Below are 15,631 nucleotides of genomic sequence, written 5' to 3'. Positions count from 1 at the left end.
ACCCATCCTAAGAGATACAAACTTACCCAGTGTGGGGTCCACACTCAGGACGTGGTTTGCCGTTAAATTCCGGGACTGGGTATGATCGACTACAAGATATTTAGCCTACTTTAGTTGTAACTAGTGATCAGTTTACCCTTTCACTCGTTCTCATCCACATTCGCAACATGTTCTGTCCCCGCTTGGTTTTTCCCTGAATGCGGAAACGGCAGAGTGCAACCCGCTGCATCATCTGTGTTCAAATCAGACACGCCTCAGCCTTCATCTCGCACCTCGTGCAACGGAGTTGACATCACTGAGATCACAGTCAGAACAGAGAGCTGTAGGCTGGAGGTGTTCATGCAGCGAGGTAAATCAATGACGTGGGTAGGCCGTGTCGATTCCGAACTATTAAAAATCACTCCACAAAAAGATGAAGGCAAAAATTTGACAATGTGACTCATTTGATATTAAAGTGCATTTATTACTGTATACTATACACCTTCTTTCTGATTGTAGCCCTGAATCCCAAAGGGCTGGACACTTAAATCAAATGTTTTTTTCATTTTTATTTTATTTTTTAAGTTTAAATTCTCACAAAAAATAGTATGCAAAAGATATTTGTATCATCAAAAATACGACAGGAACAATGATACATCTGAACAAGAATATTAAGTCTGAAAACAAAAATAACACAAAAAATTGTAGCAGTAGAGGAGCATTTCAGCTGTTCCCAAATATTTAATAAATATACTTTAAATTGTAAATTAGACTTGGGTCAAAATATAAATGGAAGGTATCTCAAAAATTTGGATTCAGTCTTGTGCCAAAACTGAGAGTCCTACAATATTAACCTTTGTGCACCTTATCAATAGAATGCATCTTCCTTGGGCTGATACAGTTCAGAGACCAACGAAAGCTAGTTTGACATTTACAACATTCACATCGATTAGAACTGTACCACAATTTCAAATAAGCACTGGGTTCATTGTGCCCATTGGGGCGCCATTTTTTTTGTACTCTGGTTCATGGGCAAAATCTGATAGCAGCAATAATACTATTAAAAGTCCCTACGTGAAGAACAGATCAAACACATTACATTCAGATCCAGGGACAAATAAGGGAATAAACAGCACTGTAGCATGACTAAGCACTGTAGCATGACTTAGCACCGACAGAAACCAAGTGTGCACTGCAATGTTTGTCACGACTCAACCTCTGACAAAAGAGGCCTGGGAAAAAAGATACTTTGCACAGTAAAATGAGATGAAAGCTGCAAAAGTGAGATTATTTAGGATGACTAGGTTTGTATCTGAAGGCTGCAAACTGATACAATTGGAATTTAATCTTGGGTCCTCTCCGCAAACTAGCAGAGGTCTTAACCAGCTGAATGAGCCTAAACTGAGAAACTCCTGCTGACGCTTACCCTCACATTTGTAAGCCAACCTGAGATCCAATGTACTTGGCCTGGCGCTACTTAAGTGATGAATGTGTTGGGAAACTAGTCAGGAATGAGACAGAAGCTTTATAGTAATAAAGACCTACCTTAAACTACGTATCCTCATCAAAAGGAGAAAAATGGTAAAAAACCACCTGCAGTTTAAAAGGTCAGTCTAGTAAAGCTGCTGGAACCATAACCAGCAGAGTGCTACCTATACCATTTGTGCCTCAAAGAAAGAAAATGGCATCAAAGTCAAGTGTGAGGCATTTCTATGGAGCTGTTCATTCGCTCGTAATGATTTCCGGATTTGGAAGCATACTGAATATATATGCTTTCAATAATGTTAAGAGGCAACCACAGGCTAACTGACATTAAGTATAAACCTTAGTAGTAGATAAGTGTATATAATGTGTTTTTGTTTCACTGTAGCCTATGGAATACAAAAGCTAACTCCTTTTCATAAAATCCTGAATATTAAACATAGGGTAGTAAATCACCTGTTTGATAATTGTGCTGTGGTTATTTTTATTGCATGGATTTAAGTACTTTGTCACAGATACAGTTCTGATTAACTATGTTCTCACAGAGATAACGATCGACTCTTGGTGGCTCCAGCCAAGCGCTCACTTATCCTTCTGTGGCAGGGATGCAATGGGATGGGATGGGATGGGATGGGATGGGATGGGATGGGATGGGACAACCTGTTGCAAAACCACTTTGGGACTGAACTAAAGAAAATGTTTTTTTTTTTTTTTTGGTAATCGCAGGATTATCAAGTTTGGTTTTGCTTACAGCATACTACTGATTGTTCTCAGAGCTACCATAACAGACAGTGTAAGGTGTACACATGTGCATAAGGCTTAAGCAGAAATATTTTGCAAATTGTCAAGACAAACAGAAAAAACCTGGGTGTCAACAAATAGTTGTACAACATAGGTGTCACATCCATCAACTTTTTCTCTTGCACTTACACTACCACCTAATGGTCAACTGATGAATTGCATTACGATTGAGAGAGGACAAGATTTTTTTTGTCTGCATGAAATAAAAGAAAAAAAGAATTGAATCAACCAAAGCACAGCTCCCTTTTTAAGTAGACCAGCCATAAGTTCAATACAACTCACTTTCCATTTTTTTTACACATAGAAATGGTCTCATTCTCCTGACTGTCTGTCTTTCTTGTTTTTTCATTTTTTTTTTTTTAAGTAACTTGGTCACTAAAAGGAAAAAAATAGAAAGCTTTGAACCCAGTAGTTCCAATCATGTTCAAGAAGTCATGGGGCCAAACAAGAACACAGGATGGGCAGATGCTTAGAGAGAGCATGTCAACTCTTAGACCTGATTGGCTGCACAGCCTGCACAGACTTCCAATCAGAGCAGTTTCCAACCGTTCTTGTCCAATCATGTGCCAATGCCTACATGACTCCCCTGGACACACCCTTACTCTCCACTTCACCTGACAGTCTTAAATCTCCCAACAATCCAACCTCCTGCCTAACTACAAGACACATAGGAACACATGGGCTTTGACTTTCATTGATAATCGAGAAAAATCAATCATTCTCATATCCCAAAAAATAAATACCAGTTCATTTACAAACACTTTATGTAAATGGTAAACTGCCAAAAAAAATAAAATAACTAAGAGCCACTCCTATGATCGCTCTCTCGTGCACGCACACACGATCGCACACTTCACAAACAGTTCTGTACAGTACTGATCAATCTTTTATCCCCCTTAAAAAGACATCAAAAGATATCTTCTTTACTGTTACTGCACAGACCCGCACTCACTACATAGGTTATGGATTGTAGTGCCTGTTTGCATGCGTGTCTGTGTGTATCCATGTGTAAGCATGTGGCGTGGCTAAAATATCCACTGCCTGCTTTCACACAAACATATCAACCCCTCCACACACACACATACATACATACATACATTCATTCATACACACACACAGGGCTACTACAAACAGGTGAAACATGCTGATGATGAATGTTGGCAATTTATCCAAAGCCTGCACTTGTCAAGTCACAGAGTGGGTGTGGACATCTTAACAGTGTGTCTGTTTCTGTATAATCAAGTACAAATTCGTATGAAACTTGTCTTTTAGTTACTTTTTCCCATTTTTTTTCAAGGTTTTTGCTTTTTTCAGAAGTACAAATTTTGTATAACCTGTTTTCTTTACATGACAAAAAGGTATTCACCCTTCAAAAAAAAAAGGACAAAAAATAAAACTTGCAGAAAAAAAAAACTATGTTCATGCACAATTTAGGTCTCCCATCGAATTGATAGCATTTTTTCCTCAGTCTTTTTAAAAGCAAAAAGTCTTGTGTGTATATGTCCAACGTTTTAGCAGTTTTAAAACTTTTACTCGTTTAATCTTTTTTTAATTAATTTGATCTTTTATTTGCTTTTTTTTTTTCCTTTTTTAAAAGGTTCTCAGGCAGGCAGAGTTTCAGAGCTCCAGTTATTGCTCCTGTAGGTCAAGGTAAACTCTCCGGCTGCTGCTCCTTTTGTCCACTGAGGGGAGCCGTACAAGAAAAGTGAGAGGGGCCAGCTCCTCGCCAGGGCAACAGCTGTGCTTCAGAAGCCAGTGAGGGACACAAAGACTCTCCTGCATGATTTCTGTTCACGCCCATGAGCTCTACCTCTTTTTTAATTTTTTTTCCTGCTATAAAAAGTCGTACATCCCTTGGGAAAGAGGGAGGAAGAATGGAAAGTGATCGTAGCTCTACGAAGACCCGCCCCCCCTACACACACACACACACACACACACACACGCACTCCTTCACAGCCCCTCCCAAGACAGGGGGAAAGCAGAGGAACTGCACTGAGTTGCTCAGTCTGCAGAGCGAGAGGAGATGGGAGAGGAAAGAGAGAGAGCGCCCTCTATCTGCACAGGTCCTCATGTGCGGCGTCCCTCTGTGGTTTCCTCCTCTTGCTGTTGCCCTGGTGATGAGGCTTGCTGCTTTGGTGGCTCTTGCTGCTGGACGAGGAATTCTGCTGGCCTTGTGAGCTCTTGTTCTGCCGGTACTGTTTTGACTTCACAAACACAAACACAAACACAAGACAATACACCATGACTAGCTGTTTTCCGTTGGACAGCCATGCTCACAGCTCACTCAACATCTGGATATAGGATTCCCACATGCACACTATTAGGAGCCTTCTACCCTTAAATAGTGGCACTAGAAGATGATTAGCACAGATGTCATCAAATAGTTTTAGGCTTGCGCTGTGCATGACAAATGTAATGAAGGCACAGAAGAGTTGGCTGCACTCAGGTACAGCAGCCACACCCATAGAAATGTTAAGAAATCGGTACGTTCAAGATCAAGATCATTGTGGAACTTATGGTGGTGTTACGACAGTGGAACACTTATCTATAGGTACATTCCAAAATGTAGCTATTGCTTTGTCTTCTGTGGGGAAGCCTCTTGTGGTCCCTACCTTGCTGCCTTTGCTGTTGGTGCTGGGGTTGCTTGTGGAGTGGTTCTGTGTTCTGTGGTTGGTCTGCACTCTCTCTGTGCTCTCCCTGCGGACGCTGGAGCCACGCCCAGGCTGCTGCTGCTGCTGCTGCTGCTGCTTCTGCTGCTGCTGCTTCACCGTCTTGCAGGGCGTACCGTCAGAGTCCTGCAAACAGCCAATCACAGCCCTTCAAACCACTTGGCCTGCCACTAAATTTCATGTTGCGTCCTTGATGAGGCTACATGCCCATGACATGCACATGTGTACACGTGTGTGTGAAACTTTGAAGAGATGTGTGGAAGCATGCATAAACTCTGTGTGTGTGTTTGTGTGTGTGTGACTTTGTAGAGATGTGTGGAAGCATGCATATACTCTTTGTGTTTTTGTGTGTGTGTGTGTGTGTGAGACTTTGTAGAGATGTGTGGAAGCATGCATAAACTCTGTGTGTGTGTGTGAGATTCAACTCACCGCATCACTGGAGCTAGAGGCTGTGGAGGAAGAGGATGGGGAGGAGGAGGGAGATGAGGAGGGGGAGGAGGGAGGTGTAGAGGAGTTGGAGCTCTTGCCGCGCGATATGGAGGGCAGCACCACCACCACCTCCTCCGCCACATTGTTGTTGCACTCATCCAGCTGCTGGGGCTCCAGAGTGACATCATTTCCTGTGACAGCCCGGAGACAAAAACACATGGGATAAGAGGACACTCGTGGTTACCTCTATGTTCTGTCCATTGAAAAACACAGAGCTACAAGTGTACCGTTTATGACAGGCTCGTTCTGAGACTGTGTCCCCCACTGCTTGCTGATCCAGTCCCTGTATTCAGCCACTTCCTGGGTCACCCGGATTATTCTCCCCAGTATGCTGTCAGGTAGAAACATTAAGACAAAAAAAAGGCACAAAAATAAGAAAAGATCCCGAACCGGACAAAAAAAGATTGAAGGACTAGAGATTAAGCAGGCCCTCTTGTCTCAAGTCTGCGATTTCTCCATGAGTTTGAGTCAAGTTCAGTTGTGGGCATATGCCTAGAGATGGGTAGGGGGGGGTTTGGGGGTCTTACCTCTCGGCCTCGTTGTTGGGGTAGTACTTGGCGATGGGCGAGACGGCATGGCTGAGCACCACGTAGGCGTAGTCAAAGGCCTGCTTGACCTGCATGGCTCCGTAGGAGCTGCGGCCCACGTCATTCCCTGCAATCCCCAAAGAAGGCCAGACAGGGATTAGTGTTTAGAGAGACAGGAAAATCTCACAGGACGAGGACTAGACTAGACCCAACTCTTACATTTCCAACAAAGTTCACCTTTCCATGCACCCTTACATGAGACGTCCATTCACTAGGGCTGTGCGAGATTACCTAAAATAAGCACCACATCAATTTACCTCTCAACACAACTCAGTTCATCTGTTTTTGCCAAAGCTTCCTTCTGATACTCATATGCTGTCAATTCACACTTATAGCTCAACTGAATAACATGGAGGGTGTTAAGACGGCGCACACCTTTACAGTGTGACGCTCCTCCACCATCCCAACCCTTCTACTGCGCCCTAGGTGCGATGGAGGTTGAGCCGGTTCTCACCTGGCTGCAGGGGGTCCTCGATGTAGAGCATGGAGGGCCGGTACCCGTCCAGCATGCTCTTCTGCACATCGTCTTTGGCCACGTAGCTGCCGCCGTCTTTTATCCGGATGCCCGTCTTCAGGTAGTTGAAGTGCCGTCCGTAGAGCTCGAAGAACTCGATGAGCATGACGCCCATGTTGGTGTTGGGGCTGGAGACATCCTCCCTGTAGTGCATCTGAAACAACAAGTCACCCGACCCGAATCAACAACTTTCAAAATGGTCTCCAATCCAAATAGCTGTTTATTTCGTTTCAGTGGTTAAAATGTATTTTCTGTGTCAGTTGTTTTATTGGCAAGTTTATCAAATATATGAACACCACATACCTCTGTAGGTGGTGTATAACAACATTACAAGTTCAAAGCAGACATAAGCATGTTACTGCTCCAAAAATGAATTTACTAAGTCACAAGGCTGACACAGTGCACAATATACACTGGAACCTTGTATCTGCTGATTCGGTAGACGCGGTTTAAGTTCTCTGGTTTCCCACAACCCGAAAATATGAATCGCCTTCTTTCGGTAGAGAGAGACCACATTCACACACACATCTTTTAGTATAGTATATTGTTTTAATGTATTATTAATTAGTGTTGTTGTTGTTGTCTAACCATGTGTAATTCATAAATGTAACTTCCTCATAGGTATGCATGTACACAACAAGTTTTATATGGTGTTGGCTACTATCCGCGGTAGGTCATGGAACGTATCCTCCGTGGAACCCTACTGTATTCTGGAAGAACATCTACTTTTTTGTGTTTGGAATTCGTGCTTCTAAAAAGAGCATGCTGGGACAAATGCAGGTCAGTTTTCCTTCTCGATCACAAACCGGCACTCTCTTACCCTTGTGTCTACACGGCACTCTCTTACCCCCGTATCTACACGGCGCTCTCTCTTACACCTGTGTCTACACGGCAAAGCTCATTTGGTAGGGACACTCTTCAGCGTCTCCTTCACACAGGACTCTTATGTACTGGCCAGACGGTCCTGCATGTGTTTCCTTCTGTCTTGGCGGCGAGGCTTACCTGCAGGAAGCTGACTGCCATGAGGAAGAGGCTGTAGGAGCCGATGCCCCCCGTGAACACCTCGTTGAGGTCCCTCTGCAGCAGGAACTGCTTCAGTACCAGCACCAGCTTGGGAAGCACGGGATACTTCTGCAGACGCACAAAACACGTAGAAAGACAGTTCAGGTCAACGCTGCACCAACATGTTTCCGTTCAGCTTCAGTTTCGCTAGGCTTTGTTTACTGGTTGCTGAGGCGTCTCCGTTCAGTACCGGTGAATAACACGGCAGGAATTATGACAAGGTTGGGTTGGGTGGGGTGCGCATTGTCATAACAGTCAAGCATTCACAATCAATCATTAGGCACTTCTACCCAATACAACTTCCAATGAAAATAAAGTATACACTTCATAAGTCTGTGAGCTCCCAGCCAATCAAACCCATATCTTTGATGCTAATTCCATCCAGCTCTACCAGTTGGGCTAAAGGAACATCAAGCGGTACAACACAGGAGAGTTTCACGTCATATTTGCTCCATGTCTGCTCTCTCATAAATTACTGCCATAGTTCATGTCCTCCCTGACCCCAAGCAAGTGTTTCAGAGCTATGACGGTGACCAGCAGGGAGGGAGCACTGTAGTCATGCCGGGATCTAGACCCAAGACTGGACACGTGCACTCACCTTCTTAAAGTCTCTGATGAGGCGTGCAGCCTTGACGCCGTTCTGCACATTAAAGCTGATGTCCACTTTAACCTCTGTGTAAGAGTCGGTCAGTTTGATGATTGGCACCTAGACAGAGGAACGTCCAATCATGTTAAAGTAGAGTGAAACGGACAGAGAGTTTGACCAGTGACTCAGCTGGCATTCATGTTCACATTCTCACACACACACACACACACACACACACAGAGAGACACATGAATACCTCAATAATGCACTCAGTCACCAAACACTCACCACATTGGCATGCAAGCAGACACACACAAATGCACGCACGCACAGCGCTAAGGAGCATGCATACATACCGTGGCCTTATCCAGCACTTTGACGGAGTTCTCATCCGCCACGTTTTTCCTGCGCAGAGCCTCCTCCAGTGTCCACAAGGGGAGGGTGTCCCAGTGTCCAAACACCACCAGATCTATGTCACTGAGGCCAGAGCACAGCACAGCACGTCAACCCAACCACCTGCACTGCACCTCTCCCTCTCCCTCTCCCTCAAACACATACACTCTCTCTCTTTCTCTCTCTTACACACTTACACACAGCCATGCATATGCACATGCATACAGGCCCACATATAGCCTAGATCACGTGCCAGAAGACATGTTCACACATCGTTCACAGATATGCCTTCAGGTTGCCCCTCCTCCTCCCACAGCCATCTATGTTCCCTACAACTGCGTGCACAGAGATTGATGAGCAGAGCAGCATCTCTCAACAGTGGTTCGCCGAATCATTTTGAATAGGTCACTGAGTGTGTGTGTGTTCCTTCACCACTTTTAAGTACTGCAGTTTGTAGTTCCTACATTATTGTAATTTGCAGTTAGCATGTTACTGAGATTAGCGATGTTTTATGCACTTTTGTGGGACGGAAGAATATAATGTGAAGTTGGAGCCATTAAGATGGGCAAAAGGTGAGGCAAATAGTCCCCTGAAAACATCTATTTAAAATCTATCTGATGTCAGACTTAGGCTAATGTGCTATGAATGCAGGGATAAAAGTAGGCCTTATGTTTATATTTTTCTGTTTATTTTATGGTTTGAATTCTATAAATTGTGGGTCGCCATGGCAACTTGCGGGTCCCAAGGCCAGACCAGTGGTGTTGAGGAGAACCATTGGTGTTGAGGAGGCAGAAAAGGCTCATGGGTAGTCATGTTAAGACGCGTCTTATTCTTTAATATAGAAACTTGCTTTATTAGAATGGCAGCCAAAAACACCGGGCTGCTGAGTGCCAAATGTTTGGCTGTATCGGCTCAATATGCTCAAGGCACACTCGCATATAATAAGTCTTCACACAGCCACGAATCAGTGCGCCCACAAACTCGGCAGCCAAAGTGCAAGAGCTCCTAACAACCCCTCACTCACTCACACACACACTCAGATTATGACGATAATCCCAGAGAGCACGGTGTCAGTGCACTAATCCAGGTGACGCGTCTGTTGGGCAACTGTGACGTGAGACAAGCCCTCCCAAAAAACATAGCTAGTTAAACGAGGGAGACGGATGGGGGGGGAGAAAGAAAAAAATAAACACAAACGCACAAAATAACACATCGCTCAGGATCAGAGGATAAGGTCGGCGAAAATTACTCACTACCTAATCCCACCCACAGGCCAATCATATCACGCTGTAACCACTTAAACTGGCCGCAGGCGCTCATTCACACACATTTTTACAGATTAAAGAGCTTTTCGCTGAATGCGTTTCATTTCAAGAGCTGGACTAGCACGCCCAGAGGGAAAAGCATATAGAGGACACCTCACTGATATATACTGCACGCTATATGCACGGTTATATAATGTTATCTTCCTGTTGATCATAGAATTATTACAGTATGTAAACATAATCTCACCTGGTTGGTAAATACAGTCCAGTACTGAAGCTGCCAAATACTTGAACCTGCCAAAGGGAAAAAAATACATGATTTTGACAGGGTGTCAGCACACAAAATATCTTAAAACAACCTTGAGGTGGGTCATGTTCTTACTGCAGGGAGCTAAATCACGCCAACATCTGGTGTGATGATTGAGATAACACAGCGTTAGTTGACAGATCTGACTGTGGGCGAAATAGCGTGGCTTAGCATAAGCTTTCCCACGGCCCTCCTCTTAATACTCTGCCATTCCAGTTCTGATGGATTCCTGGGCCAGATACATTTTCTTTAAAGAGCTTCGCTCACTCTTCCTCCTGGCACTTTAAACATACTTCTACTGTGTGCTGCTGTGACATTAGAGAGTCTCGAAACAAACAATCTGGCGTTTAGCAGTAGTGAAGCGAAGCTTAAAAACACAGGAGGGTGTGTGTGTGTGTGTCCATGCGTGTGTGAGAGAGAAAGAGAAATGCTGGGAGTGCATACATTACTGGCAGATCCTCAGTGGCATGACTAGGGGCCTGAATTAATACAATTGAAGGTGTTAACCTGTGCTGAGTCCTTGTGTGTGTGTGTGTGTGTGTGTGTGTGTGTGTGTATATGGGTTATGTAGGCACCACGCCTCCAAGAGGTTCACTCTCCTCTGCTTTATCCCTCCCTTACCCTTTCCTAGATGGGACATAAGCGCGGCCACCCCAACCCACCCCTAGCTCAAACGCCACACGCAACGAGCTGCTTGACCACCCAGGGGGCCCACAGGCTCAAAAATAGCCTGAACTCCACTGCTCTTTTCACTCAGCAGCCTAGTCTCTAGCTCCACCACCTCCTCCTCCTCCACCTCCACCTTTAGGTCCCGCTTCTCATCCAGTCACACCGTTAAACCCCTTAAATCAGCTTAGAGCCAGCGGGCATGTGACCAGACTGTGAATGAGAGGCCTAACGGTGCAAACCCATGACAGCGACGCGATCAAATTCCATCGCTTTGAGTGGGCGTGGTGTAGCGTGTGGAAATAGCATACAGTCCTACAATTTTCAAACCGTCAAAGACGACACCAAACAATCTCATTGGCTGCTGCCGGGAAATATCGCTCCTCATTAGCATAAGTTTCAACATGTTCGAATTTTCAACGGACGCGTCGCTCAGATCGCTCATTTACGTCACAATGGATTGGCTCCCATTGAAATGCATTGGGTTTAGAGATCGCGTCGCTCACAACGGTGGCATGGGTTTGCACCGTTAGAGGCGCTCCGTAGAGCCACTGACCGAGCAGGACTGCAGCAAGAGCATGGAGGCCAGCGGGCCGCTCACAGAGGGGATGGCCGAGGTGGGCATTGAGCCACAGCCAAGGTGGCACAGGGGTCAAGGGATAATATCAGGAGACAGACGAAAGGGGGGAAGAGAGATTTAGGTAGACTTGAGGAAATAGGAGAGAGAGAGAGAGAGAGAGAGAGAGAGAGAGAGAGAGAGAGAGAGAGAGAGAGAGAGAGAGAGAGAGGGAGAGGGAGAGGGAGAGGGAGAGGGAGAGGGAGATAATATGCAGAGGAAGCAGGTCTGGCAGACTTAAGAGAGGAGGCGAGAGCACTGCCCAATGGGCTCTGTGGATTTTCAGGCGACAGACAGAAAGTGAGGCAGAGGGTGACCGGTAGGGGAAAGAGAAACACATAGAGGGCCAGAGACAATAGAGGCGTGAGTGAGCTACAGAACTGGAGGAGGGAAGAGAGAGAGAGAGAGACAGCGAGAAGGTGCAGACTTCCCAAGAGGGTGGCAGTGACTGGCACAATGCTCCAGGCGAACAGCAGCACTATCAGCAGCCCTGAGTCAGCGGGAAGAAGGCCACCTGGGGACTGGTTTGCTGGTCGGCTAGGACCGGAGAGATCCAAATATAACCCTGCCCTGGCGCAGCCAGTTCACACTCACACCAGCCGGAGCATGTAGGGGCCTCTGAATGCAACAAGCCCAGTCCCATCTGCACTGGGTTAAGAACACTGGGGAGTAAAAGAATCAAACACCACCCCCTAACGTGATGGTGATGGCAAAGGAAATAAGGCTGCCTGACCGAAAGGATTGTTCTAAGCAGGGTTTGTGCGCTCTTATTTATGAATGGCTTTCCTACAGGCTGCCCTAGGCACGGGATGAATGCAAAATAGTCATGCGAGGTAAGTATGCAGACTGTGTGTGTGTGTGTGTGTGCGTGCGCGCGTGTATGTGTGTGTGTGTGTGTGTGTGTGTGTGTGTGGGCGGTCTCGAGGATCTTACATCAGCTGTAGGCCACAAGTCTTTGATGACCCGCTTGATGCGATCCACCACCTCCAGCCTCATCCGCTCCTCCTCTGGCCGGGGGGACATGTACTCGTAGAAGTCCTGGATCTCCTCATGGAGCCTGCAAGAACACAGAGGACACGGAACGGCACAAGAAAACATATGAGATAAGGAGCAATCGTCTACGAAGAAATGCAAGCCTAATGCAGTGCCTAAGAGCGAGTTCAGAACCTAGACCCTGCGTCACCTCGAGCCAAACCAAAGAGCATTCTCCCATGGTTGCAACAATGTATCTTCTCGACTTGGCACAACATGTCCTCGGGGCTAATCATAAATCACAAATCTTTTCCCTTTAAAAGGCACATTCGCCAGAGCCAATCAGTGAAGGCACCGGCATTAACAATGCCTTATGCAAAAATGTGCTTAAGACTCTTAGTTATGAAGATGAGTATCAATGAGAGCAGTTATAGGATTAAAAACCAGCTTTCCGTATTACTTTACTGACATTTCAGTGGTGCCCTACGTAAGAGTTGCCATGGGGCTCAGTCTACCTTTTAAAATGTGATCTTTTAATTTAGCATACCACAACTGGTCATACAGCTTGACATGCAATAACCTTATCAGCAGACATGTCAATCGGCTTTGTTTCCCCTTCGTAAGGAGCGGTATTATCGAGAGGGTCTAGAGAGCGGAAGAAGACCAGCTGGGAGCCGTGCTTCATGTGGCACGGGCCGGGTTCTCCTCACCCTCTTCCCAGGGCAGCGATGCCAACTAGGGCCTGCTGGAGCTGACCGAGGCCCCAGGCTGGTGCCAGGCCTGGCCTCAGCAGCCGTGCGGCCATGCCAACTTGGCCTCCCCACACACATTCCACTTCTGCCCAAAAATACTATCAGGACTGAGGCCTCGACACTAATTCACTTCCACACACACACACATACGTACATAAATACATACACACACATATTTAAAGGCTATACATATCTTTCCTATCTTTTAACATCTTACCTTACATCGTAGGCATGTGTGCAAACCTTAGAAGGGTGCAACACTGATTATTCCATAAGTACACTTTCAGCTCATAGAAATCCTACAAACGCACTCATTCATTCAATCAAACACACACACACACACACACACACACTCTTTCATTCATTCATTCATTCACATACACACAAAAGCGTTACACCACATCAGCTATCAGTCCTCATCCAAACACGTGACTTCATTTCAAACTGTCTGAAAGATACGGCTGCATTTCTGGCTGCACTGGCTTTAAAAAGGACCACGTAATGACCCATGCAACTCCACCGCCGATCTCTGACACTAGGACCTATATCAGGACAGCAGGAACTCCCGCTCATGTTACCAACTGAGGCCACTGCATTCTCCACCAACCCACCATAGAGAGAGCCACAGAGAGAGAGAGAGAGAGAGAGAGAGAGAGAGAGAGAGAGAGAGAGAGAGAGAGAGAGAGAGAGAGAGAGAGAGAGAGAGAGAGAGAGAGAGAGAGGAGGAGAGGGGGTTGTTACTGTGTGCAGAGTGAGAGGCTGGGCTGGTACTGCACGTGCACGGTGTATACTCTGGAGGCCTGCCCTCTGGTCTTGGGGGGGGGGGAGGAGGGCAGGTCACCTTGCTCTGCCTGCCTGTTTGCTGGGACCTTGGACACACACACACCAGCACATCCACAGTGACCCTCAAATGTGCACACAAACAGCACAACTTCACAGGTGGCCAGGTGCCACTTCAAACAAGAACTCAGACAGGAATAACCAAATACTTCAAGACCTGTACTCCCCTCTCAATGCATCTTTCTCTGCCACAAACTTACTAACATCTCCTTGATCACAGTCAACATACCACAGCTCACCAACTGAACACGTTTAAATCCCAACTGTGTCCCTGCACGCACAGCAATGCTATTTTCACATGACTTCTCGGTTCCCCTCACGGGCCTATAGTGACAGTTGACTTGGTGCGAACAGGCGCTTCTGCCAACACATTTTGTGCATTTCTGCAGCTATCTTAAGCACCCCGAAGGGGCACGTCCCTCCGCGCTTTCGAGTAGGAGTGGTGCCTAACCTGTCCTGAGGATTAATGAGCTTCTGCATTCATCTCACCTGGATTCTATGGCTCTAGCTTTTTTTAACTCCATTATGGGGGAGAAGAAAAATACTTTTTAGTCTTCCAGGGACAAGCCTGGCATGTAACTCCAAACAGAGCAAACCTGCAGAAGGGCAGAGAGAGGATCTACTCCTGTGGGTGTCAGAGGGGAAGACGTTTGGCCAATTATCAGAGGGCCAACAAAAGGCTTTGTGTAAGTCACTGTTGTCTACGGGGACACTGCAGGTGGTAGTGCCCGTGGTGAACTTGCGAGCTGCAGAAAAGCAAATAATGGATATGTCAGCTATTTGTTGGGAGGTGACAGCACGGCACGGTGTTATTTTTCTTTCCGTTTTTTCTAAACTGAGTTGGAGTTTGGGAGACATGTTTAGGAGACATGCAGAATAACATCTGTGATGAAGGAGTCAGAAGTGTGCACTTTTTGCTCGGTGTGTTGGCGGTCGAGACATGACTGGCTGCAGAAAGAACAGTCTGCTCCTGTGTCTGATGTCTCACAAACACGTGCGCAACTGCGCGCGCGCACACACACACACACACACACACACACACACACACACACACACACACACACACACACACACACACACACGCTCTCTGCAGTGGCAAATTGACAGTATTCGTCACGCCCAGCCAGCACTGCAACAAAGGGCTGCAACATGAACACACCCAGCAAAGCCAACAGACACAGCAAGGACTGCAGCAGGTGCATACCTTAACCCTTTCACACACACACACACACACACACACACATACACAAACACACTCTCTGCCTCTCTCTCTCTCTAAAAACATTACGCCAATCTCACAAGTGAACAAGTGGAAGATTATGTTCATGATAGTCAACTTCTTACATTCTCAGTCATGATTTATTAGCATACGTATTAGCTAATAAATATGCTAATAAATCATGACTGAGAATCCACACTGTACACCTCTGTCTTAGTGTAGGGGTCATAATGATGTCATAGTGATGGGGTCATGATTGACTTCTTCCTCTACCGCTAATCTGTTAGCCAGAGGTCCTTTCTTTATCTACATTCAGAATTTGGTCTTAATTGTTGTGACCAGAAATATCTCCACAAATAGGCTTCTATTTTCTTTAAAGCTCGATGACGTTCATGAACCACTGAACCACTGAAGCACCTCTCTCAAGTGGCA

General features: G+C 46.0%; 1 protein-coding gene across 1 annotated transcript in view; it reads right to left on the bottom strand.

Annotated features, from left to right (window-relative positions):
• Positions 1-523: 523 nt before the first annotated feature.
• The window catches only part of tent4b (terminal nucleotidyltransferase 4B), a 24,382-nt gene continuing 9,274 nt past the window's right edge, over positions 524-15,631 (bottom strand). Inside the window, exons 2-12 of the mRNA XM_080843170.1 lie at positions 12,350-12,473; positions 10,075-10,121; positions 8,526-8,646; positions 8,182-8,289; positions 7,524-7,652; positions 6,462-6,675; positions 5,948-6,074; positions 5,648-5,751; positions 5,361-5,551; positions 4,875-5,057; positions 524-4,466 (exon numbers count right to left, since the gene is read on the bottom strand). Coding sequence (XP_080699296.1) covers positions 4,314-4,466; positions 4,875-5,057; positions 5,361-5,551; positions 5,648-5,751; positions 5,948-6,074; positions 6,462-6,675; positions 7,524-7,652; positions 8,182-8,289; positions 8,526-8,646; positions 10,075-10,121; positions 12,350-12,473 — 1,501 coding nt within the window. The 3' untranslated portion in view covers positions 524-4,313. The remainder of the gene's footprint in view (positions 4,467-4,874; positions 5,058-5,360; positions 5,552-5,647; positions 5,752-5,947; positions 6,075-6,461; positions 6,676-7,523; positions 7,653-8,181; positions 8,290-8,525; positions 8,647-10,074; positions 10,122-12,349; positions 12,474-15,631) is intronic.

This window comes from Sprattus sprattus (genome assembly GCF_963457725.1).
Source record: "Sprattus sprattus genome assembly, chromosome: 8".
In the NCBI taxonomy this organism is placed as follows: Eukaryota; Metazoa; Chordata; class Actinopteri; order Clupeiformes; family Clupeidae; genus Sprattus; species Sprattus sprattus.
Note: the sequence above shows the minus strand (reverse complement) of the source record. Positions and strands in the feature narration are given on the sequence as shown.